This window comes from Dunckerocampus dactyliophorus, chromosome 2 (assembly GCF_027744805.1).
Source record: "Dunckerocampus dactyliophorus isolate RoL2022-P2 chromosome 2, RoL_Ddac_1.1, whole genome shotgun sequence".
NCBI classification, from domain to species: Eukaryota; Metazoa; Chordata; class Actinopteri; order Syngnathiformes; family Syngnathidae; genus Dunckerocampus; species Dunckerocampus dactyliophorus.
Window position 1 is genome coordinate 42,731,117 of NC_072820.1, and position 25,361 is coordinate 42,756,477.

Here is a 25,361-nt window from a genome sequence, read left to right on the forward strand (position 1 = left end):
CATGCAATTTGTGCACAGCAGTTAGCGACGAGCTCGGCGGCTGGATGCTTAAGGCACACAACACATAAAATATCACAGCGTCAGGCATTGAATGAATTAGAAATAACCAGGTTACTCACGTTTATAGACGCACACTGTTAGTTGAACATCCAAAACAAGGTGCGTGTTACGACAGCAACTCTCAAGTATACTCTGCTGCCATGGTGCATTCATGTGCCCATCTCGCGTCGTAATTGGGAGTTACGTTTAATCACATGTTAACTTCAAGGAACATAAGAGAATGGGCACTACTAAAACAGTCTACAACAGTGTTTTTTTTTAATAGATATTGTCTTTCCAGTATGCATGTAGGTGTCATTTAAACAAGAATAGCAACCAATACAAAAATAGATGCAGCTGGCAGGTAAGTGGTACTATTTGATCTGTCTTTAGAACAGGCTGGCAAGCGACTCATGTGGTCCTTAGGGGGCACCTGGTACCCGCTGGCACCCTGTTGGTGACCCGATTTAGACCACACTTACAGAACAGAAAGATAAATGACGAGAGAGGATTATATACATATTTGTATGTATTAACAGCTCCAAATGAAATGAACATTTTAATCAAGTTAAAAGATACCGCACATGTCTGAAAATAGTCTATTTAATAGTAGCAGGACATTAACCTTGTTATTAAGAGCCACGATGGGTTGCGTTCAAAGACACCACGCGATTTAAGATGAATTCACAGGTTTTGAGTGACATGTATTTTCTGGGATTTCCGTGCATACTTAAATGCAGCAAATTGTACTTCCGCAGTTAGCGTTACATTAGTGAGTGATACGAATATCTGCTTATTGTTTTTCTTTGCCTTTCTGTTTATTTAGACCACAAGTGCACGCATAATAAAGACGTTCATATGATGTGCGGAGTGTCCGTGAAATGCATCTCGCGGTCTGTCTCGTGACAACGAGGAAGTGTCGTTGCAATTGCCACTGGACTCAAAGACGTTTATTTAGTTTGTTTAGAGTTGGAAATACATATATGGTGTTGGAGTTGCACTGCTGTTGATGTGTTCAGGTCAGAATAATGTTATAAAGGAGCGACAGACTCTGTGAGGAGCTACACTGTGCTGCTGTCTGTCGTCCTAACAGAGAGCAGTGGCTTGCCGTGATGCGTATGCGTTAAATACGCTAAAACATTCATGTTGACAGCCCTACTAAAAACTAATAAACTAATTAACAAAGTCTTACAGATCACGTAGACACATACACATTACACATATAGCTGAATAATAAACAATAAATATAGCAACGTCTGATCAATCCATGTCAATTTCAGACTTCAAATAATGTACAGATTTAAACCCCACACATTTCCGATTAAACCACGCCTACTTTAGGTTAATGCCCCGCCCATTCAGAGTACCGATACGGACACAGATTATTTAGATGGCTGAACAGATCGATAGATACAGACACAGATAGTGGTGTACTCGCTCATCCCTAATGAATATCATTACTTACACCTGGATAATATGTATTGCTCTATACTATGTTAAAATGGCTGCTGTGAAAAAAGATAAAACAATAACTATATAAAGAATACAAGGATGTAACATTTTTTTGTGCATTTCACAGGTTTAAGTGACCCATATGTGCAATTATGCCTGGAGCCTTATCACACCTTCCCTCGGGTTGAACCTTGTTGCACTCAGATCAAGAGCTGCGATCTTAATCCACTTTTTGATGAGGCCTTTGAGTTGTAAGTTCTCATTTCTTCTAATTTCTAAATATTCAATTCTGTCGTCCTTTAATTCCACTACCACTGTCTCTCACCTGTCTCCATGTTGTGGCAGCCTGGTGGGCCTGGATCAGTGCCAGGCTCCAGGGGCTTGCCTGGTGGTGACGGTTCTGGACCACGACACCTTGGTGGCAGATGACTTTGAAGGTGAAGCCTTCCTGTCCCTCAAAGATATACCTGGCGTTGCAAGAGGAGGGGAACAAACAGACAGCCTGGGCTCTCATCCTGACGCCCCGCCTGCCCAAATACGCCTCCCTCTGACGCATCCAAAACCCAACGGTAGCATCACTTTGCATGAATCACATGCATTAATAGTTACATGAATAATAGGACAAATCTATTTGTATTTTGTCTTTTTAATTAATATAAACTTTGCTCGGAACAGCTTGACGGTAAGAAAATATCACCCCAAAAGTACACATTATATTCGGCACAATTGCATGTTGTTAGTTAACAATTGTGGATTTCACTGAGAAAAATTGTGTATCATGTGGTAGAGTCCAGCATCAAATAATACATCATTTACTTGTTGAATTGAATGAATATTAATACTATATCAAAATATTAACATGGTCCCTAAAACATCAATTATTTAATCATTTACCCAACTGTGCGAAACCTATTCATTTAGAATGACACTAGAACCATGATAGGTCACATACTACATAAATACTATACTGTAAATACTTATGTATGTATTTTGTGAGCATACATGCCCACTTTGCATTGTTTGTTACTTTAACAATTGTTTTACTTTTCAGGCTTTGTAAGAAGAACTAATGTATTATAGTGCATCTATTTGTGTTGTAAACTTGTGTGTGTGCCTTGCCCAGAAGACAACATCCTGAGGTTACTGGAGTCCAGGAAAAGTGAACGTGAAACACAAGCTTTTGTGAAGAAACGGCGACAACGAGAGAAACAATCCAAGGAGGGAAGTCAACCATAACATGAACACAATCACACTTTTTCTTCCAAAAATATACAATTTGCTTTAATGATCTGTACCAAAAAAACCAAACTAAACCAACTAATTTGGAAACAGTGGTGTAGGATGAGTTGTGCCTGCGAAGACATCATAACCTCTTTCCAATCCACTTGGTTTTGTCTAACCAGTGCAATCGAGTATGACGTGGATAAGACTACAATGAAATGTCTGAGAAAGCTGTCACATGGTTCTAAACAAAGATGGCAGGTATGAAGAAAATTGTGTACAATTGCTATAGTTACAATTTTAAAAAGGCTCATTTAAAAGACTACTACACCAAGTCGACTGAGTATATTTACCTTGATTGTGTTCATATGCATTCCTCTTCATGTTTCTACCTGAGTGCTTTTAGAGGCTGCATGTTGTAGAGTTAATTCTAAATCTTACAATACAGTTGCATTTTTGCTAAAAAACAAAACTCAATATCGCCCTAGATGAGCGCTACCTCAAATGTTGGCCCCCTTTGGTTATAGTAATATACAATTAATAACAGGATAGAACTAAATATGCCCTTTAAAGTGTGTTACACCATACCTGAAGACTACTAAAACTCATGATTATGTTAAACAATAAATATGTTTCTTAATCATACATCCATTTACACTGTTTGGTCATGATTCTAAAATTACATTTTGCCAGAAATGATGACACACAAATTTATAAAAAGTAGAGCAAAACCCCTAAATTAAATGGCAATTTCTTGTTTGCTGAAATGATAGACTATCCTGATGGACAGACTGCCACTTGATAAGTACTCTCGACTACTACAATGTAATACGGACGTGTTATGAATTGTTATTTTATATAAGGTGAGCCGTTGTGGATTGTGGGCATGATAGTGCACAAGTGTACCTAATAAAGTCGTCACACTTCCTTGTAAATGTGGTCCATGGTTTCTGTTAAAGAAGTACTGGTTGAGATGAGAGTAAGTGGAAAAGAACAGTGTTGCTGGTCAATAACTAATCAAATGTATATATGTCCCATTGTCAATACTGGATTTATAATTCATCCTTGTTCCCACACTAAGAGCTTGTTAATCACTCAAATTGCCAGGAACCACGCGTGATGTCACGCAGAGTCGAATGGTTTGGAATGGTTGCAGAGAGCCATGGCTGGTGTTTGTGGAATCAGGTGAGGTGAGGACTCTGCGATGGTCTGTGGTGGTCTGAGAGGTCAGGAGAGCTGCTGCTGTTGCTCCAGTACTTGGTCGGGACAGAGAGGGCACTCCACGGAGCTGGAGCAGTTTTGGCACTGTAGTCCATGTCCACACGGCAAGGAGACGGAGCCCTGCTCCCCACACGATAAGCAACATTGCCTCTGTTTTTTGTACGCCACCTTGGGACAATGCAAAGGAAACTGTCACTTTCACATAGGAATTTCACACATGTTCATATAAATATATATACTATCAATATTTGGGTCAATACGGTAGATCAGGTGATGCTGTCAGCTGGTACCTGCTCCACAGCGTGCAGGCAGCTGCACAGCTGTGCCTGCAGACTGAGCACTGACTCTAAAGGCAGTCTGTGTAACAGCTGGAGCTGGTGTACGGCTAGATGGGGGTTTTCTCCACTCTTTAGGGTCTCTAGCGCCTCGTCCAGGAGAGCGGCTTGTCTCTGTGCCTCCTCCTCCGCCTGCCTGGTTCTCTCCGCCTCCATGGCCAGCCGCGCTGCATGGGCGCGCGCCTCCTCTGCGTCTGCTTTCAGTGTGGCCCACGTCTGCAGGACAGAACACGTCAAAGGCGGGTTATTGTTTGTAACCACTTCCTGCTACAGCACACGCTAAATGTGCAGTACATAGCATTGTACCACATAAACGCATGGCCATGCACAAAGATGCAACTACACTGGAGCCTGTTCATGTCGACACCCCTTGGATGGGCTGACCCACGTTGACATGAGCCGTTGTCGACCAAAACCGAAACTAACCACTGCTTGCACATTTACTTGAGACTTTGTCCAGCGACATAAGATGAGCAACAATAAAGGATTTTTGAATCTATGGAAGTTTGTTGCCATAATTTCCCCCCATTTGTGCATATTTTTATTTTGTTTTCATCTATTTTATACTCTTACCTTACAGAGCTGCTGCAGTAATTTCCTTGTATGTCTAAAGTACAATGACAACAAATCTCTTTACTTAAGCAAAACTTTATTTTGATTCTTAAAAAAAAAACCCTCAATGGGTTCATTTTGTTTGCTGTGGCAGAATCCAGGTTAATACTGCCGTGCTTTTATTTTGAAGCTCACTTTGCGCACATTTAAACACTGTAACGGTAGTTGCTGTTGTCATTTCACGCTGCTCATGATGAAAGAGTGATGAAAGAGTTAAAAATACTGCAACAAAAAATGTTGACACAAACGGACAGTAATAGAAATGACCCCTTTGGGTCTATCAAATTTTATGTGAGAAAATGCAGTCACCTTTGTACTCATATTACTCAATATAGTATACATAATCAGAGAAAATAAGCCATTAAAGACATAAGACTCGCACTTGTGTGTTTCAATAAATGTCTTCCGTTATCAGTGGACTGGCTCGTGTTACTAGTGACACCTGGTGGTAGTTCATCAACATCTTTATGCTTGAAAATTCCTAATTAAAATATGTATAATTTGCTTAAATATGCATTTTTGGACTAATAATAGGCCATCGTCAACCACAAAACAGTCATCATTTATTTATTTTTGAAAACCCGCGATGGAGCGAGGGAGGACTCTTTGATTAAGACTAGGCATTCATTGTTGTTGATTAATGGTGGGAAAATGATGTAATGTTCATGGTTTTGTTAGAGGGTAAACTAACAAAATCAGCAGGGTATCAAAACCCTGTTCTATCTTTACGTTGAAGGAATATATAGTACTGCAATACTTTTAACAGACATTGTCTGTCAACCACTACTACAAAACCTAAGCTTGTGGATAATGGTTTATATAATTCCACCCACTATACTCTTCATGGAAACAAAAAATGACTACCTGAGCTGTGTGTCTCCAGCTGTGACCCCACTGCTTCAGCGCTCTGTGAGACTCCTCCAGCTCCTGCTTGAGCCTGGTGGTCTCTGCACAGGGACCAGAGGGTAGCAGGGTAGGAGGAGTGCCGGGGGACCCTTGGCCTGATGGGAAGTGCTCCCAGATGTTACTACTCATACCATTAAGACCTACAATACATAGAACCGATTAAATAAACATGCAAGTAGTTTGTCATAGACATCAACAGTGGGGGTGGCGTTCCACAGACCTAAGGAGCTGTGAGATGGTCCCAGGAAGGAGGTCTCTTGCTGGCCCGGTTGTGACAGCTGAGTAGAGAAGAACGGGGAGGTGTGGGGTCTGATTGGCGGGGAGGGGGAAGGAGAGCTAAAAGGAGCAGACGTGCTAAAGGATCCTGGGATGTTGACTGGGGCAGAGCTTTGAAGCGGGCTACCTCCTGCAAAGAGAAAAAACACTTCCTATAAAACTCCACGCTGCGAGACAGTGTTTATGCTGTTACGACTATTTTACACAATTACCTAGCATGACGCCCACACTAGGCAGCGTGGAGCTACTATCCAAACCTCTCTCCAACGCCGACACTCCAAAATCGTTCAGGTCAAGATCATCCAGTGCTGACTCTGCAACATAAAAAGCATCAGAAGAGCACAGCCATTATTTTAGACCTTCACTGACACTACACATTGACACACAGATCTGTACAATCCGTACATCATGACCTACCAACCACTGACTCCACTGTCTCACTGGTGGGGTAGAAGGGCAAGGCGTTGGCATTCATCCCTGATGCAATGCTGGTTCCCGGTGGTCCCAGAGGTGCAGGGCTGGGCGGGGTGGCAGCCAAACTGGAGGGGATGCTGGAGGATATACTTAAAGGGCTGCCCACAGGCAGAAAAACCAACAGATCCTGAGGGAGAAATCACGCACAAATATATCACCTTATTCTTATCTTCACAATACGTTTGGACAACTACTCACTTTTCTATACTGCTTCTCACACGCACAGTCACATCTATGGACAATTTACAAAACGGGTGTCCAAAGTGCTGCCTGAAACTCGCTTATTATTGTTGGAGAAATAAAATTAAACACTAAAAAACAGCAAAAAGGCACAATGTGAAGAAAAAAGCTGAATTGTTGATACTAATAATTGATAAAGCTTTGGCGTTAAAATATACAGGGTCAGGCAAAATGATCTGACACATTTGTAGGTTAAATAAAAGGCAAATAAAGTAAAGAAACAAAAAAGTGTTTTTATTTTCGAAAAGTACATATAATGCCATTTTTTTCATATAATGCCATTTTGCTTTGTTTCTGTATAATGCCATTGTTTTTCGTTTCTCTTTCAGTTGCTGCCATGAATTGGACTGGTGAGCATCGCGCTTTCATTGTGGAAACGTTTATCAAAACAAACTAATCTGTAACTGCAACACAACGAGCGTTCCGTTTGCACTTCAATCTTGGTAGACATGATCCCGTACCAGCTTGAAACACCATCTTGTTATGGGATACCAACTTCAGAGCTACTGGATCTGCATTGAGTGTGTGAACAATAATGGATCACATTTGACTGATTTAATTTTAAAACATAATGAAACAGAATGGCATTATATGTACTTTTCGAAAATAAAAACACTTTCTTGTTTCTTTACTTTATTTGCCTTTTATTTAACCTACAAATGTGTCAGATCATTTTGCCTGACCCTGTATATATTTTTTTGTTCATATACACACCTATATACATATATATTTACATTTTACATTTTTATTTGATAAAAAGACTTTTTATCAAATAAAAATAAAAATATCAATGGGGCCCCCGGCATCCTTTGATTGTTCTGTACGTAGCCCTGTGTGGAAAATATTTGTACACTCCTGATTTAGAATGTGATCAACCTAATATGCATGTTTTTGGACCGTTGGGAGGAAGCTGGAGAAAAGCCACGCATGCCTGAGGAGAACACGCGAACGCCACAGATAGGGTTCGCACCTTTCATCTCCTGTCTGTGAGGCTGACTTGCCGACCACCAGGCCAACGTGCGGCCCTAACTACAGAATTTTGCCTCAAACTAGAAAAGTCCAACTGTCTTCTTGATGCAAGCCAATATCACTACACAACTTGTATCCTCCCTCCTTATCCACATTTGCCACACAACATATGAGGCTATTATGCTGTGATTAAGGATGGTTAACTTCTTTTTACACTTGTATGACCGTTAAAAATATCACTTATAACATTGCCTGTACATTTAGTAAAGCTGTGATGATGGCGATAGTGTGACCCCAGAACAGATTCATTTAAATTTACATTGATTTCTATGGGAAAATTGTGTTTTCATAATATGAACAAACCAGAGCACACCTTGTTTGTTTTATTGCGTGTATGAATGTACTGTCGAGCGAGGGTGGCAGATTTTTGACTTGATCGATTATTTTGTATTCATTTCTATTAAGAGTCCCCCATCAACTGTCCTTTGGGACCTCCCATGAGGAACGGCAGAAAGACGATTACGTTTTAAAGCAGAACAAGACAATGAGTCTATATTAATAATAATAACAACAACAATAAAACCTGTGGAATTTCTTTAAAATGTGAGCACATGCCCCTGTACATGGTGTGTGTGGCCCAGAGAATCACAATCTCGATTCTAAGCAACAACATCATGTTTACATTTTTTGCAGGCCAAATTTGTATGTGCACATTCAAGAGGCGGCGGATGGGATAAATGAATAAATTCTACCTGTTTGCTTTGTGCTAATGTCATCTCTCTGCTACGCTGCTCAAGAGCAAAACTTCTATGCTTGGCCTGAAAATGCAACAAACAAACCATCATCAGATGCAACAATTCCCATGATGTCCATTTTGGCCTCCTTTTAGTCCAGCTCACCTGATCCTCCCTCTCAAATCCAGGTGCCCTGCCGTAGCCTCCTTCTCCTGCCCAGGGAGACAAAGGCTCTGCACCTTCTCTCATGGCCTCACACAGAGTTAGCACGCTACCCAGCAGTCCTTGCTCAGCTCCAAGTGACCCAGCAGACGGCGAGAAGGGTTCAGCCACATGACCAAGCCCCATGTTGTGTACACCTGTGTCCGCTGCCGCCTCCTCTGCAGAGCCAGAATCTGGAGGTCGTGGGGGTGGTGGGGAGCTGGGAGAGGGAAATGATGGTTCCTCGAGGGCCACTGGCTCTGGAGTGTTTTTTTTAGTTTTTTTTTATTAGAACGCTGTGTTTTGTGGTAGCACTGAGAAATGTGTCATGGCAAACTTACTTTCGACATGTGCAAAAGCACAAAAAGGGCCTCTGGGACAGCTGCCGCACTGCTGCATGTCGTTACACTTTGTGGACTTATAAATCTGTGGAAACAAATCAAACCATATCCTGGTGTGTCCACGTTTGTACACCGTGTTTTTGAGACGCACCTCCGGGTGGAACTGCTGTTCTGTTCTGGTGTGGCAAAACTGGCATCCCTCGGCACCCTCGCATTTGCTGGGATCTCCCCACTCCTCACTCTGCTTCACAGCTGGACACGGCAACGCTCTGTGGGCGCACCAGCAAGCCAACAACATTGTCAAGCAAAGTGGGGATGGAACAAAGGCAGCTTCTTGCATTATATATATTTCTTTGCACCTGTATTTGTGCTTGTGCGGGCTCCGCCGCCTGTCTTTGCTGTTATGGTAATATGGACAGGCGTAACCTTGACGACACAGGCGAGGTGGCTTCTTACAGAGCTCTGTCTTGTAGTGGGACAGCACGTAGTTGTTGTCTGAAGACACACAAAGAGTGGGGAGAATTAGGCAGACAGTTGAAGAGACATTATATCTACATTACATGGGTACAACTACTGTATATCATCCCCACTCATGTCAAACAACACATGGAATATCAATGGATATTTTAGCCAATCAGAAGACCCAAAAACAAAAAGCAACCACCTTTGTACATTCACAAAATCACTCTTTCCTCAATATTGTGAAAAACAAGTGTTTCTCAAACTGTGGGGTGCACCCCACTGGCGGACTCTAGAGACTTTCTGGTGGGGGGCACGAAACTAAAGTTTAGCAAAACGGTGAACATTTTTTGGGACTCACAACAAGAAAATCCACCCTGCCATGATGAAAGTACAGTAGTTTCGTTCCTGCAACTGTGATGTAAGTCGGAACTTACACTTAAATTATAGCTAAATTAACATCTAAGTCGCCCACACTGTATCCAGGACACACGAAGGACGTATTAAATACTAGGGGTGTCACAAGATCTTGCAAGATTAAAACGTGACAAGATTTCTCATTCAGAAAACAAAATGTTTCGTGGGCACTAGGCCTGGGATAATAAGAAATTCTGCACTCTCTGTGTATGCTAGCGGCCCCGCCTCCACCCAACGAGACAAAAACACTGTATGACTGACAGAAAGGCTCACTCCGTTCATGCCATTGTTCCATGGAACAAACAAGGTGCTGAAACCAATGCACAGACTGACCACTCTTCCTGCCTGTTTGGAGGCGAGACGAGGAAAACAGACACGCATGCACATGGCAATATATCGAGGCTGGCAAAATGATCTAATTCAGTTTCATTTATTGTGTGATGAATTCATTGATTTATTATTGTCCCAGGCCTAGTGCCCGCGAGACATTTCTTTCTAAGCGAGAAAGCTTGTCACGTTTTAATCTCGCGAGATCTTGTGAAACACCCCTAATGTGCACAGCACTCTTTAGGATCCTCCATCAGAATTGTTTTGTTAAATTGGATGTTTGGTGATTGCCGTGCTGAAATTCTTCTTCAGCAGACATATTTAGTTGTTGGACTGAAACGTACTGCTATTTGGAAAAGTTCATGAGTGGTTTCACATTGACTACAGCCGCATGTCCAGCTGAAGAAAAACTAGCCCAAATAAAGTGGTTCCTTTAGGATTTTACCAGGGGTGTGTTCACTTTTCATAGCCACTGTATAGTACTAATAAAAATACAGAATACATACTAGTTTTAAACCCCACAGGATGCTGAATACCAGTGAGAAAAGAGTGCAGATGAAGATATTACTGACATTGCTGTCAGATCTACCTTGCCAGCGTGGTTCCTCACTCAGTATCTTCTCTATGAGGGCCGTACTTGCTGCCTGGCCTGACTGTGCATCTCCACCAGGTCCTTCTGTGGGTCCCGAGCCACCTTGCGACTCAATAACTTGCACTTCCCTGTGAAAAAAGACGCAAAGCAAACACCTTACTATCACCACATATTTACTCCCTTTGCCATTACGGCTATTTTCTGCACCTGATATCATACACAGGGCTGCGCAAGTCATGTGACCCGTGCGCAAAGGCACAATGGGAGCCGTTCTTGCTGCAGTGGCCTTTTGTGTCTGTTTCATGGATACATGAGCCTGTCTTATAGTAGCGCAGGTGATATCTTCGCTCTGTGTCACCTGCTGTCCGATGTAAAAATGCACACCTGGGGGGCACAAAAGACATCATTTAGTGACAAGACGATCATTTAATATTCTACCTTCCATTTTTTTGTAAAAGAAATTGTGAAATGTTTTGTATTTTTTTCTTTCATTGCTAGCAAAGGCCATTGGAATGACCTGTATTGCACAACTGACACGCCAAAAGTTCATTAGAATGTCTTGAATGTGTTGCACTTGAACAAGCATCCTTCACATTTACATTTTTTTTTAACAGTGGTTCCTTTTGAAGAACACAAAGTGAAAGACAGGCAACGTTCAGATGGTAACGTCGATCCAATGACACATCACCCGCTATTCTTCTTACGATCGTCAGTAGGGCGTCTCCTCACGCAGAACTTTATTTCCTGAATAGCTTACTTATCTGAGCAATTGTGTGACAAATATGCAAATGTCGTTTTTTGCTTTCACACCAACCCACCAAAAGATTTTCATCATTACCCATTTAAAATGCTAAAAAAATCTGGTTCTTTGCAGAGTGTTGGCCTTTTCCAACGCCAAACCCTTTTGGAACTAGAAATGCATGGTCGCAGACAACAACAATGAATCCCACATGCAAAAGCAACATTTAATGATGATAAAGTGTCGCCAATATAAATCTACTAGTCTACTCGGTTGCTATGACATGTCTAGAACACTCTGGAACTACTATGAGTTTGCAGTTATCCCCTTACTCGTCTCCATCAGGACAGGTTCCCGATCCCTCGTCGTATTTGGTACAGTAAACATCTGGGCTGTAGTTGAAGGTCCCGTCCCGTTTGCGCATGGGCCGGCGGCGCCGCTGGTTCAAGAAGTGCCAGTGGAAACAAGAAAAGGGTCTGTGTTGTGTACATTTATGTTGTACAAACAGGGGACATTGCTCTGTTCTGAACTCCTTTAGGTATCTGAGGGGGGGGATAGCAACAAAACAACGACATCATTGTATAACCATAATACTGAATGGACAAGAACAGTGTGTGTAGCATATTTAATTATATTTCTTCTATATTTCCTCCCTGTCTTGCACACTTTCTATGTTGCATTCAATGATAGTGTAACTGCTAAATTCTCATTGGGTAACGTTAGACCGTTTATTCGAGATAAGCACTCAATAGATTTTAGCCATGTGTAAGGACGCACATTCCATCACTGTACAAGTTATGCTACATACTATTATACGTTAGTGTGTGTGCGTTTAGCTATCTTATTTAGCTAACTGGCTAACATCACGTACGTGTAATGCTGCGGTTTCTCGGGCTGAATGTTCAACACGGTTGCGGGAGATGTCGAGCCCCCAGCGGATGAAGACGAAGAGGACGACGAGTGTGGCCCGGTGGACGTCGCTCCTGATGATAACGGGGGCTGGGGCTGCGTTTTAGACATTTTAGCCGTCGGAAGCGTCACAACAACGAGCTTGTTTTTAGCAGAAGAAGCTAGCTAGCCGAGTTAGCTTCGAAATCCGCATACTACAACGATTTGAGTTTGCGCAAGACAGCAGGAAGTACTACAAGTGCGGCGTTCAAGTTATCTCGGGATTGTTGTAATTTTGAGATTCACCTAAAGGAAATCGCGTATTTTCAACTGTTGGTGCCATTTTACAAGGTAGGATGAAGTAACCAAATACATCCATGATAAATTACATTAAACACACATATGGGCGTTTTGACTAAGTTAAACGCCCACATCTTTATATTATTATTAGGACATTGGCCCCAGCAGTTATACACAAGTGTATGACGAATGACCAATATAACAGACAAGCGTTGCAAAATGACGAACAAATTGCATCTATTTATGAAGATTGAAACAAATACAAAGCATGTATTGCAGCACGCTCACGTTGTATTACTTTTGTTTGGAGTGTGTCTTGGCTATACCATGTGATCATGGTCGTCAGACAGAAGGTACGAAGCAATACAAATGCTACGATCACGTCATTTGGGAATTGGCGTAATTTGATATCTAAATCACATCATTTACTTTCAAGTTTAAAAAACGATTTGCAAGATAGATTACAACAAAATAAAGGCATGAAAAATTACGCCTTTAGTGACAATTTACAAGACAAGCTTCTCGGGTGAAATAACTGAAGACAGCCATGATCAATTACATCAAAGGCAAATATGTGGGTCCAGCCAGGTCCGTGCAGTTATACACAAACGTATAACTAATATTAAACACAAGAAAATCTAAAAATGACGAACATGGATTTGTAAATGTAAAAAAAATCAAGGCGTTATAGCCAGCTCACTTTGTATTCATTTTGTCTGGTTGTATTTTATTGGCTGTACCACGTGACTACGGTCGTCAACGTACCAATGGGCGTGAAGTGGTTTTACGAGATGACGTCACACCACACTATTAATACTTGGCCTCAATCTTGAATGCAGCATTGATCGTTTTCCGAGGTGACCGCAACCTGCGAACTATACAGAGCTCACTTCACGACGTCATCGTCAATAAGGTAAATAATATTGTGTTTTGGTCGTATAGCTTTGCGTGTGTGATTTCATTGCTTTTACTGAGCTGTGTCCGCGGTTCGTGTTGCTGTGTTGTTAGACTGACGAACATGAGCGTTATGCTAGCCCTAACAAGAACAATGGGCTCGTTTTACTGTGCGTTTCTAGCTTAAAACGGCAACGACCGCCCACCCGCTACTGTTGGTAAGTTAAATGCTGGTATTGCTTTATCACAGCTGTAGACGGGAAAATGTGACGTTAATTACCAGTAAGATTAAGCTGCTTGAGCTTTTTCGCGGTGTCGAGTGTGGGGGTGAAAGGAGATAGAAAATGGCGACAAGCTGAGGCTCATGGCGGCCTGTGTGGCACCACTTTATTTTTTGAAAAGGCCGGTTAATTCTAAAATGTTCGCTAATTGTTAACGTGTAGATTTTTTTGACGTTCCGTTGAACACAATGATTTGAAAAGTCGAACAAGTAGCGTGTCGAAGCTAAAACTAGACACCACCTAGTTGGGGCAGGAGGGGGATGGGCAGGTTGTTGTTGGCTCGGCTACCACGTTGACACTGACAAAAGCTGTTCCTGTTGATGGCGGCATAAATTATCGTTGTCATTTATTATATTGGTACAGGTGTTTGTTTGTAGGTAATACGAGATGGCCCGTACCAAGCAGACTGCTCGTAAGTCCACTGGAGGAAAGGCGCCAAGGAAGCAGCTTGCGACCAAGGCAGCCAGGAAGAGTGCGCCCTCTACCGGAGGAGTGAAGAAGCCCCATCGCTACAGGTGGGTTTATAATGTGTCACGTCACAACATCCGTTATGGATGCACAGTACAACATATTTTCTTCCCTTAGGCCGGGAACTGTGGCTTTGAGGGAGATCCGTCGTTACCAGAAGTCCACGGAGTTGCTCATCCGCAAGCTGCCCTTCCAGCGCCTGGTGAGGGAGATTGCTCAGGACTTCAAGACTGATCTGCGTTTCCAGAGTGCTGCCATTGGTGCTCTTCAGGTAAATATTAAAGTTGTAACCATATGGATGTGACTAACCATAGTATGACATGAGACTGTTTCAAGAATTTATGCACATTTGGAGCTAATATGTAAATTATTTTTAATAGGAGGCCAGTGAGGCTTACCTGGTGGGTTTGTTTGAGGACACCAACCTGTGCGCCATCCACGCCAAGCGTGTCACCATCATGCCCAAAGACATACAGCTGGCCCGCAGGATAAGGGGAGAAAGGGCCTAACAAGACCTTGACAGCGTTGTCGACACATAATCCTATTTATCGTACCTAACAATTTTTGTGGACTTTATTTCTTGGGTATTTTTTCTTTTTTGCGACTTTTGTATCGTATTTTAGACATCAACCATTCCACAAGCTAATGGGTAGTTGTGTAGGACTATTTGCCTGTTTATATATAAATCGTTACATTTAAAGACACCATTGCCCCTCACTGGTCAAAAGTTATGGCTAATTCTCAAGAACTCATGTTGGCACACATAACATTTTTAGCACAAAATGCAGCTCACTCGGTAATCTATTCACTGTTATTGGTGCGAAGAGCAGGCCCTATTTTTCTGGACTGCTTTTTACGTGTTTTCCAACATTGAACAAAAAAAACCTGGCAGCTACATTTTACTATTTATGAAATTTGTCATGTCTTTCTATTAAAGGTCTTTATGAATAGACATTTTTGTGTTTTTATTGACAATACACCCGCACATTGACATGTCATACAAACCACTCTGTGTGTTTGAAACCAGTAGCTGCAAAAAAAATGCAAATTCAGTTCACATGTTCTCTACAGCAATTTAAGCAACTAAAAACGGGTGGGCTCACCTATACGACAGACGATGTCCTTGCACTCTTCAAAGCTGCCTGCTTTGAATACCACACAGCTGAAGTTAGGTGGCGTTTCTGGGGAGTCCCTGAGGATGTGTTTACAAACATCAGTATCATTTAAAGCACCCCACTTCATGGACATTAGTTACTCCTACAGTCTAGTGGGAAACATGAGTTGCCGTGTGTGTATATGCTTGCAGTACAGGCAACATTTCCGATACATGTGCACAAAGGAAGTACATTTTTATGTTGCTGATCACAGCATGAAATGCTTTGCAGAAAATGCAGGTAGTCGGTGGGTTAATAGTGTCAACATGTAGAATGTCCAAGTGATCCAAAACCTAAAACAATGGGAAAAATGCAGCAAATGCCAAAAACACAACCCTTAGAGAGAAATGCAACTTGGTGGAACAAAAGTGAAGTTAGCTAGGCTTACGAGGGATATCAATCTTTAAAGACTGACTGGAGAAAACACGTTTTTTACGACCAAGTCTTTAACACAGACAGAAAAATGCACATTTCCATTGCACAAACTTTCTTCTGAGAGGGATATCCTGCAGATCTGGTGGCCTGACTAACTTGCATTAAGTTCCATGAAGTTGCAGCATTTCTCTCATGCAATTGTTTTCGTGTTTTTTTGGCATTCAGTGCATTTTTCCCTTTTTTTTGTTTGTGTGCTTTTGGATCACTTCTGTTTTTGGAGCGTTTGGATGTTGGTGCGGGTTTGCCCCTGACCAGAAATTAAATACCATGTTCAGTTTCGGTCAAGCATTTAGAATTAATGTTATACTTACACAACACAAAAGCCCAAAATTGTGTAATCCGGCTGACAGTACCTCCCAACACATGATATCTCTGGATAGTGATGCTCACACAGTTTCTACAAAAACACAATTCCTTTTGTGATTCTCCACACAATTGTTGCAGTAACACAAATATGCATACCCACCAGTTTACTGACGCTCTCAGTGCACGTTAAATGAGTTTCCTGCAAATCTAGAAGCACTTCCTGTTGGACAAATGACAGAATGAACAGAATAAGATTTTCATTGCATGGTATAACTGCTGTTGTACTATGCACATGACAATAAAACTCTCTTGAATCTTGAATCTTGAAACAAGTGAGTGTTTATGTTTACACTTAAGTGAGCAGGCAAACTAGCTTTTGACAGGGTCGCCGCAAGCAGAGGAGCGGTGTGCTAACCTTGCTCTGCAGGTTTTTCTGCAGCACTTGGGAAATTGCATGCTGGAGCACATCCTTGCTTCCATACTAAAAAGAACAGATCATCAAAACATGATGATACATAATCATTGTTCACAGGAAATTAAACAAAGCTTTACCCTTCCGATGTCTGCTTTGCCCAAGAACTGGACAATGTAGACAATCCTGTCAAGAAGAGGCATGAACAGGTTGTTTTTAGGTTTGATCATTTTAAGGGTTTTTGCACTGACTTGCCTTCCCTCTTTGAGACACTGTGATGGCGCGGAAGACCTCTGATCATTTGCACCTGTATTCTGGCAAGGAACAGAACCAAGCTGCAGCCAGGGGTTCTCCATCCTCAGAGTATGCAGGAGTTTGACAAGAGGACGATACACTGTCCCGTCCCGGGCCTTCCATCTCACAATGCGGATGGACAGTGGGCAGCCCTTGAAGCGAGATAGGACCACACCTGCCTGGCAAAAGATTTAGACACAGACAAGTTATGTGGCATCCCTGAGTGTTTATTTGACTTTGAGACTGAGACAGTTTGTATAGACAGTGTGCAGCCAAGTGGCCTACTTCTTGTACCTCAATAACTTTTAATAACCATTAAGAACATCGAGGAAAAGGCTTCTTGAGACGTCATCTGTACTTCTGTGAAGAAGGTGTCGGACGTTTCGCTCCTCATCCAAAGAGCTTCCAGCACTAATAAGTGCTGGTAGCCTAGGCCTTAAATACAGTAAGAGTGGGCGGAATAGGTGTGCCAACGCCCTCCTCTTATTGGTTCCTTACACTAAGCCTGGGCGGAGTAGTGGTCTAATCCTCTCCTGACATTAGCACCTCCGATAAAAGGGAAGTGTCGCTCCCTGAGTTGGGTATGAACGACTCTGATACTGGCTCGTTAGCATCTGTTGTTCTGGCTCGGCCCTGGCTCCACCTCATTTGCAAGACTAAGAGCTGTGGGTTTCGGTCTCATTAACCTGCTGAACACAGGGTCCAAATTAAACCTCAACCACCATTCCGATTCAATGATGGGTTCTGTTGTTTGACAAAAATAGCTTCCTTTACTCCTCTTTCAAACCATCTGTTTTCTTTGGCCAAAATCTTTACCTCGCTGTCCTCAAAAGAGTGATTGGTAGCTTTAAGGTGTAGATGTACTGCTGATTGAGGCCCACTAGAATTGTCCCTGCGGTGTTGATAAAGCCTTTTTTGGAGCATTTGCTTAGTTTCCCCAATGTAGTGCTCTTTGCATTCCTCATCTTTACAGTGGATGGAATAGACCACATTGCTCTGTTTTTGGTTTGGAGCCTTGTCTTTAGGATGCACTAATTTTTGTCTCAGGGTATTTACTGGTTTGAAATAGGTAGGAATTTTGTGTTGCCATAAGATCCTCTGGAGTTTTTCGGAGACCCCAGCTACATAAGGGACTACCACTCCTCTCCTTTTTTGCTTCTGTGGGCTTTTGGGTTTCTTTCCGTACTCTCTTCTTTTGACATTTGTTAAAAGCCCACCGTGGGTACCCACAGGTTGAGAACGTTCTCTGGACATGTTGTGTCTCCTTTTTCCTTCCCTCAGCACTAGTTGGTATTTGTTCCGCTCTATGTTGGAGGGTCCTAATAACCCCTAATTTATGTTGTAGTGGATGGTTTGATTCAAAAAGCAGGTATTGGTCAGTGTGTGTGGCCTTTCTAAAGACCTCTGTAAGTAGCTGTCTGTCCTCTCCTATAATTACCTTGCAGTCTAAGAAGGCTAGTTGGTTCTCTTTAGCGTCCTCGCGAGTAAATTTGATACTGGTGTCCACCGCATTGATATGATCTGTGAAAGACTGAATTTCTTGTTTTTTGATTATGACAAAGGTGTCATCCACGTATCTAAACCAGTGCCTTGGTTTTGTCCCTGAGAAGGATGTGAGAGCCTGTTTCTCCATCTCTTCCATGTACAGATTTGCCACTCTGGGTGAGACTGGTGAGCCCATAGCACAACCATGAATTTGTCTGTAAAATTTCCCTCTAAACTGAAAATATGTAGTGTTAAGGCAAATTTCCAATAATTGGCAGATGTGGTCAGCACTAAGTTTTGTTCTCCGATGCAGAGTTGAGTCCTCGAGCAGTCTCTTCCTCACCACTGAGACTGCTGCTGAGGTGGGGACAGATGTGAAAAGTGAAGTCACATCATAAGACACCAAAGTTTCCTCTGGCTCCAATCTGAGGTCTTTGATACTCGCCACAAACCCTTTTGTGTTCTCTGTATGATGACCAGTGTTGCCTACCAATGGGGATAAGACTGTTTTTACGTATTTAGCTACATTGTACGTGGTAGAGTCAATGCTACAGACAATCGGTCTGAGGGGAAACCCTTCCTTGTGAATTTCTGGAAGGCCATAGATACATGGTGTAGCCTCCCCAGGGTATAACCTATGATACATCTGTCTGTCAATTAGTTCTTCCTTCTCTAACTTTTGGAGACAGTCTATGATTTCTTTCTTATACCTACTGGATGGGTCCCTTTTAAGTTGCTCATATGTGTTGGCATCACTAATTAGACTTTTTATTTTTTCTTCATAGTCCAATGTGTTGAGAACCACTGTGCATCTGCCCTTATCAGCTGGTAAGATGGTGATGCTCTCATCTTTCTGCAGAGCCGCTAATGCTTTCCTCTCACCTACTGTGATATTGGACGGTGGTGGTTTAGCACTACGGAGAAGGGGCGATATTCTCAGACGAAGGTCCCTTGCCTCTGTTTTAGAAAGGTTATTGTTCCTGATGGCCGATTCAGCTGCATGTATGTTGTATGTGGCTGTATGTTTTTTTTTTTATTGTAGCATTGCTGGGAGCACGTCCTGTTCCCAACCTAATTTGCGGCAATGTTTTGGTGCAAATGCTCTTAAAGTTACATGTTTGACCAGGAAATTGCAAGCTCAAAAGAAGACGGCTTTTTTATGTGGAACAACTGACAGTTTGTGTGGATCTTGTGAATGATTGTGACTGAGTTAGGACTCAGTAATTAAAGTCTACACACGACGCCTTCATTGATTGAAAAATGAAACTTTTTCGTGCATGAAGCTTCTACTTGAGTTGGTAATTTGGCCGCTATATTCAGTCAGATATTGACCAAGGGAGACAAAATGGGTGGCCGCTGGCTGTGTTGGACAGATGACTGCTATACACAGGGTCTATAACATGTAAATTTGCTGCGGGGGATTTTTCAATGGCTGCTATAGGCAGGTGGCCGTTCTATCAAGGTGGCCGCTAAGACAGGTTTGACTGTAGATAGATACTTTATTAATTCCATGGTTAAATACGGCTTATTATTAGTAATACAAAAATTCATATTTAGGCAAACTACTTATTCTCAAGCATAAAAATGTCTAAATAAACAAAAATACAAATACAAAGCAGAAATAGTGAATCAGCAGGTTTCAATGATCTCACAAAAGGCACAATAATAATCACATAATAATCAGAATAATAACACGGGCTACTGTTGGGGCCATAAAACCCAACTCTGAAGCTCCGATGTCACTTCCTGTCCTCCGCACATCTGTTCGCCCGCCACTAAGGTCCCCTAGGGAACACATTTACTGTGACACACATGAGCAGGAGTTTTATTTACATCTTAAATGGCTTTTATACTCTTATTATGTGTACTATTTTGGGTAATACGAATGTAAAGCCATTTAAAGCCACCATTAAAATACATTGATGAGACAATAGCCGCAGGAAGTACATTGCTAACCTGTGAGTCTATGTTACCTTATTTATGTCTAATATGTCTTATTTTCTCTGATTATATTGACTATATTGGGTAATGCAACTGTAAAGGTTACTATATGGGTGTTATTTCATGTCTAGCAGGCTGTTAAAGACCGTATTTGCAAGATTTCTATGCCATGACTACGAAAATATTCAATGTATTAATATTGAATCATATTCTGCGGAAATTCACTTCTTGCGGTCGGGTCTGGAACCTATTAACTGCAATAAAGGAAGGACGACTGTAAAATAAAGTTTAATATTTGTCCATTGAACTGCATTATAAATGTATTTTCTGTATGATTCCAATAGTTTTTGACAAATTGCTGACTTTGCACATTTGTTGATGAAGTACAGGGCAGAAGCCTAAGATGAGGCTGCCGCGAGCGCCTCTTCTCGGCTGAGTGCGCAAGCCCTGCCTACCATCTGAGTGCACTAGTTGAATCATGCCGTTTGTCTTTGTCAGCACGTCGCCAATAAAATAATGTTGCAGAAACATGTATTATACACCATGACTTTCTACAGCATGTGTAGTGTCTTTAATGTAAGCTTGACATCATTATTCTTGCTAAATCGGACGATAACATACATAGGAATGTCTTTGGATACCATTAGACTGTGTTGGAGTAGTTAATGTTGTGGCCATTGAGTGTTGCTCTGCAATGTTGCCAAAACTCTACAGGAAAAGCCGGTTGCACATGCTTACATTACATTGCCTACACTCCTGTGACACCCAGAAATGTTGTTGTTTAATGTTACTTACTACCAATACTTTGGTACCTGTCCATGCTTGGAGTTTCTCAGCGAAGTGCCGTTGATCTCGTCTATGACGTCACCACGACAGATGAAGTTGTCAACATGCGCCTGTCTGCCAGGCGTCAAGTCCAGAAGGAAAACGCGCCCACCGAGGTAGCTACCACACAGATTGGGAGGCAATTAAACAATATTTTGTTATGCTTTTAAACAGCGGGATGTAATCAGAGCAGCTTAAAAAAACAATACAAACCTTAAAACCATTCCCACTTCTTGACAGGGAACCACTTCGTATGTTTCGCACACCTGGCAAACAAATACAAAATAACCAACAGACTAATAAATAATGAAGTGGTAGTAGTAGTAGTAGTAGTAGTAGTAGTAGTAGTATCGTTACCGGTAGAAGCCAGCTTTCATCCAAAAAACTGCAATTCTGCACAGAGAAATGTGGTTTTGTGAAGCAGATTAAGCAACCGTGTCGTGTTATTAAATCTGACCTCCATGTCCAATTTGAACTCCATGTGAGAGAGGACCAGCAGCAGCGAAATGAAAGGTTCTGGAAGTGGACAAAAAAAAAAAGACTGAATGACCTCTATAGTTTTCTCCTCTAAGTTACTGTTTTCTAAAAGTCAAGTAAAGTAAAGATTCACCTAAAAATTCCTCATTCCGCAGGATTGAGAAGGTCGGGCTGTACCACTGAAGGTGGAGACAAACAGTATGACTACATTGCAGTAATCTTGATCAAGATTCATTCGTCATAAACGACATCAATGTATCACATAGGACATGTTGCGGTGCATGTAGGAAATTTCCCACTAGAAGCGCTTCAGTCAAATGTAAACTACTTCAAAGCTGGTATTTGTTTTGCTTGAGAAGAAACAACGGTTTTCTAGCAGCCTACATCTCTTGCTACATGAGCTAATACAGAGAGGATATTGAGATACAGTATATCCACACACTAGTTTCTATGCACAACAAATAAATGCAGATACATCTACTTTATATACTGCTCAAAAAAATTAAAGGAACACTTCGAAAACACATCAGATCTAAACTGGGGGAAAATGATCTTGAATATCTTTCCTGATAATAAGTGGGTGATGTATTAGTAACAAAATGATGCCACATCATTTGATAGAAATGAAAATGATCACCCTATAGAGGGGGGAAATCAAAGACACCCCAAAAATGAAAGTGAAAAAATGATGCAGCAGACTGGTCCATTTTGCTAAAATGTCATTGTAGCAACTCAGTAGTGATGATTCTCAGTAGTTTGTGTGGCCCCCACGTGCTTGTACGCATGCCTGACAACGTCGGGGCATGCTCCTAATGAGACTACGGATGGTGTCCTGGGGGATCTCCTCCCAGATCTGGACCAGGGCATCAATGAGCTTCTGGACAGTCTGAGGAGCAACCTGGCGGCGCCAGATGGACCTAAACATAATGTCCCAGATGTGTTCTATTGGGTTTAGGTCAGGTGAACGTGGGGGCCAGTCAATAGTATCAATTCCTTCATCCTCCAGGAACTACCTGCATACACTAGCCACATGAGGTCGGGCATTGTCGTGGACCAGGAGGAACCCAGGTCCCACTGCACCAGCGTAGGTTCTGACAATGGGTCCAAGGATTTCATCCCGATACCTAATAGCAGTCAGGGTGCCATTATCTAACCTGTAGAGGTCTGTGCGTCCTTCCAGGGATATGCCTCCCCAGACCATCACTGACCCACCACCAAACCGGTCATGCTGAATGATGTTGCAGGCAGCATAACGTTCTCCACGGCATCTCCAGACCCTTTCACGTCTGTCACATGTGCTCAGGTGAACTTGCTCTCATCAGGGAAGAGCACAGGGCACCAGTGGTGTAGTTGCCAATTCTGGTGGTCTATGGCAAATGCCAATCGAGCTCTACGGTGCTGGGCAGTGAGCACAGGGCCCACTACAGGACGTCGGGCCCTCAGGCCACCCTCAAAATCCACTTTCACCAAGGGGTTTCAAAAGGCTGAACTTCTGCATGACGGAATTATGAGGCTGTTCAATTCTGACGCTGAAGACGACGACTTTAGTGGTTTTAGTTCCCATGAGGAGGATGAAGATGGCGAAAAATGACTTTTGTGTTAGGCTACGTTTTATCCAGCAGTGTTACACGCACTGTCCAGTGCTGTTTAGAAAAATGCATTTAAGTTAAAAAAAACCTTTCTGAGTAACATCTTTCTGTGTACTAAATATCCCATGTTACGACTCAGCCACCTGCGGCTTATAGACCAGTGTGGCCTATTAATGTAGCTACAAATCTTTTTTTCACTTTAAATTTAGTGGGTACTGCTTATATACCGGTGCGCTCTATAGTCTGGAAATTTTTCACAGATAATAACCCATTCATCCATCTTCTGTGCCGCTTCCCTCACTAGGGTCACGTGGGTTTGCTGGAGCCTATCCCAGCTAACAACCATTTGCGATACTTCTTCTTTGCAGATGTTGAAGTAAATTCAACTCCAGTTAACCTCTAAAGCCAGAAATTAAGGTAAACCAGTAAATTTGAAAAATGTATGGATAATTGGGTGATGTGCTAACACATTTGTTAAACACAGTAGGTACACGTTTTTACTTCTTCCCACTTTTATTGTATGAAACTGGCCCGCAGACCGCACTTTGGACACCACTGATGTATACGAACCGATGAATTAATTCCAGACAAATATTAAAACAGGAAACATATCTGACCTCCAGGATTCTGGGCGTGTGCAGGAGGTGTCTGATGAATTGTGGCAGGGTCTTACGGCTGAGAGCCAATCTGAGCAGGTAGCGACCTCGACCCTGAGCTGAGAGCAGCTTCCTACAAGCTTTAGTCTGTTCCACAGCCAACGACAAAGCACACAGCCTACAATTACAGGACAAAAGGATATGGCAATGTTTTGAAAATCCTGTCGCATCATCTTTTTTTATCAGGGTGCTGTTACCTGCCACAAGTGTCTTGGTGGGGAAGCCTTTCAAAACACTGCCAGTAGTCTCTATGGACCAGATTGAGAAGTGGCTCTGAAAAGAAAGCACACGTAGAGCTGACATGTGGAGGTGGTGTTCAAAATGTTGACGTATTCATCAAATTCCAACAACATATTCCAAGAAATATATCTTTTAAAACAGATTTCACAAAGCTTCGCAAATGTTCAATATGCGCACGTCAGTAGTCCATTTCCTCTTTTCATTTTTTGGTGCCAAATCTAAACGTGCATTCCAGTTGGTGTATTTTAATTACATTTCCAGGAAAATGCCCATTGCACACTCCCGTTTGACTGTGCTTGAGCAGATTGTAACACACAAAACGCCCTGTCATGCATGTCATCCATGGCTGGGAAATAACTACCTTTAATTGTAGTCTCACGTTATTACAGGTGTACTCTATCTGGTTGGCAGTTAGTCTATAAAATATGCACTTAAAATTGTAATTGATTGATGGCTACATGTCCACAGATACATTGTAGTACTAGTGATTAATGCTGTAAATAGCACTACTAACGTTGGAGTCCTTTCCTGAGGACCATCTCTAGAAGCTCACAGCATGAGACCAGGTGAGGGTTGCTGTCTGTTACCGTCTCCCCATCGGACTGCAGGTTCAACACACACACTGGGAGGGAGAAAAACGTGTGCATGAAGATAATTCAATGTTGTAGGTGTGTGTTGCTGTTGTTACCTTTGAGGGCGGTGAGCAGTGGATCTTTGGGTGCCATAATTGCGGATCAGCTGTGATCAAAGGCACATTTTCGCATACCTACCTACCTAAAGGTATCGTCATCATCATGACTGACTTTACTCACAGGCTCCAGCGCCTAATAGGCGCCCAACACCCCCAAATAGTTCAGTCCCGACAAGTGTAAATTAGACGCCTTCAATTCGAATCATTTTATCGGCTGTGGTGGTGTGTTTACACCCGGCATTACAGTCAGCGTGTTGCGTTCATTAGTTTTTTTCTTCTTTCCTTTTCCGGGAGAGTAGTAGTAGAACAGGTAAAGTGCATTACTGCCCCCCATAGTCATCTGAGTGTCATAACACTCTATGGCTATGTCGATGCTACGCCGTCGTTTCCAATCGAGTCACTTTTAAGGAAATGCAGGATGTCCTTGGCTCTGGCTAGTTGAAGAGGTCCATCACACATAATTGAAACAC

General features: G+C 42.2%; 4 protein-coding genes across 10 annotated transcripts in view; 2 read left to right on the forward strand and 2 right to left on the reverse strand.

Moving 5' to 3' along the window:
- unc13d (unc-13 homolog D (C. elegans)) overlaps positions 1-3,647 on the forward strand; it is a 57,186-nt gene extending 53,539 nt beyond the window's left edge. For 4 of the 5 annotated variants that reach the window (XM_054767267.1, XM_054767266.1, XM_054767270.1 and 1 more), the window contains 3 exons: positions 1,619-1,742; positions 1,837-2,060; positions 2,615-3,647. In XM_054767267.1, coding sequence (XP_054623242.1) covers positions 1,619-1,742; positions 1,837-2,060; positions 2,615-2,727 — 461 coding nt within the window. In that variant the 3' untranslated portion in view covers positions 2,728-3,647. The remainder of the gene's footprint in view (positions 1-1,618; positions 1,743-1,836; positions 2,061-2,614) is intronic. The other variant, XM_054767268.1, reaches the window with a different exon arrangement.
- unk (unk zinc finger) lies at positions 2,153-12,696 on the reverse strand. Its single transcript, XM_054767271.1, has 15 exons — positions 12,427-12,696; positions 11,888-12,097; positions 11,024-11,200; positions 10,814-10,944; positions 9,381-9,516; positions 9,173-9,290; positions 9,022-9,106; positions 8,645-8,940; positions 8,498-8,563; positions 6,480-6,663; positions 6,275-6,376; positions 6,007-6,192; positions 5,745-5,926; positions 4,224-4,484; positions 2,153-4,101 (listed from the first exon to the last, which is right to left on the reverse strand). The coding sequence occupies exons 1-15, from the start codon at positions 12,573-12,575 to the stop codon at positions 3,940-3,942; spliced, it is 2,445 nt and encodes an 814-aa protein (XP_054623246.1). The 5' UTR covers positions 12,576-12,696; the 3' UTR covers positions 2,153-3,939.
- Positions 12,697-13,505: 809 nt separating this feature from the next.
- Positions 13,506-15,338, forward strand: LOC129176832 (histone H3.3A). 2 transcript variants are annotated; one of them, XM_054767278.1, is made up of 4 exons: positions 13,506-13,656; positions 14,282-14,433; positions 14,504-14,657; positions 14,767-15,338. In XM_054767278.1, the coding sequence occupies exons 2-4, from the start codon at positions 14,306-14,308 to the stop codon at positions 14,893-14,895; spliced, it is 411 nt and encodes a 136-aa protein (XP_054623253.1). In that variant the 5' UTR covers positions 13,506-13,656; positions 14,282-14,305; the 3' UTR covers positions 14,896-15,338. The 2 variants fall into 2 exon arrangements, with proteins under 2 accessions (XP_054623253.1, XP_054623254.1); XM_054767279.1 differs by having other exon boundaries at positions 13,514-13,656; positions 14,296-14,433.
- Positions 14,470-25,343, reverse strand: si:ch211-250n8.1 (uncharacterized). 2 transcript variants are annotated; one of them, XM_054767275.1, is made up of 16 exons: positions 24,889-25,343; positions 24,715-24,822; positions 24,158-24,233; positions 23,922-24,078; positions 21,849-21,894; positions 21,696-21,754; positions 21,596-21,631; positions 21,452-21,504; positions 21,226-21,358; positions 16,949-17,166; positions 16,834-16,879; positions 16,697-16,762; positions 16,442-16,501; positions 16,287-16,372; positions 15,490-15,578; positions 14,470-15,416 (listed from the first exon to the last, which is right to left on the reverse strand). In XM_054767275.1, the coding sequence occupies exons 1-16, from the start codon at positions 24,923-24,925 to the stop codon at positions 15,382-15,384; spliced, it is 1,305 nt and encodes a 434-aa protein (XP_054623250.1). In that variant the 5' UTR covers positions 24,926-25,343; the 3' UTR covers positions 14,470-15,381. The 2 variants fall into 2 exon arrangements, with proteins under 2 accessions (XP_054623250.1, XP_054623249.1); XM_054767274.1 differs by having other exon boundaries at positions 16,834-17,166.
- Positions 25,344-25,361: the final 18 nt, after the last annotated feature.

Excerpts from the sequence above, each read along its gene's own strand:
- LOC129176832 (XM_054767278.1), top strand. The coding sequence starts at position 14,306 with ATGGCCCGTACCAAGCAGACTGCTCGTAAGTCCACTGGAGGAAAGGCG. Across the intron at positions 14,434-14,503 it reads AAGAAGCCCCATCGCTACAG|GCCGGGAACTGTGGCTTTGA; the intron begins GTGGGTTTATAA and ends TTCTTCCCTTAG. Across the intron at positions 14,658-14,766 it reads CTGCCATTGGTGCTCTTCAG|GAGGCCAGTGAGGCTTACCT; the intron begins GTAAATATTAAA and ends TATTTTTAATAG.
- si:ch211-250n8.1 (XM_054767274.1), bottom strand. The coding sequence starts at position 24,925 with ATGGCACCCAAAGATCCACTGCTCACCGCCCTCAAAG. Across the intron at positions 16,502-16,696 it reads AGAAAAACCTGCAGAGCAAG|GAAGTGCTTCTAGATTTGCA; the intron begins GTTAGCACACCG and ends TTTGTCCAACAG. Across the intron at positions 15,417-15,489 it reads GGACATCGTCTGTCGTATAG|CTACTGGTTTCAAACACACA; the intron begins GTGAGCCCACCC and ends TTTTTTTTGCAG.
- unk (XM_054767271.1), bottom strand. The coding sequence starts at position 12,575 with ATGTCTAAAACGCAGCCCCAGCCCCCGTTATCATCAGGAGCGACGTCC. Across the intron at positions 9,517-10,813 it reads TGAGGAACCACGCTGGCAAG|ACAACAACTACGTGCTGTCC; the intron begins GTAGATCTGACA and ends GTGTGTCTTCAG. Across the intron at positions 4,485-5,744 it reads GCTGGAGACACACAGCTCAG|ACGTGGGCCACACTGAAAGC; the intron begins GTAGTCATTTTT and ends TCTGTCCTGCAG.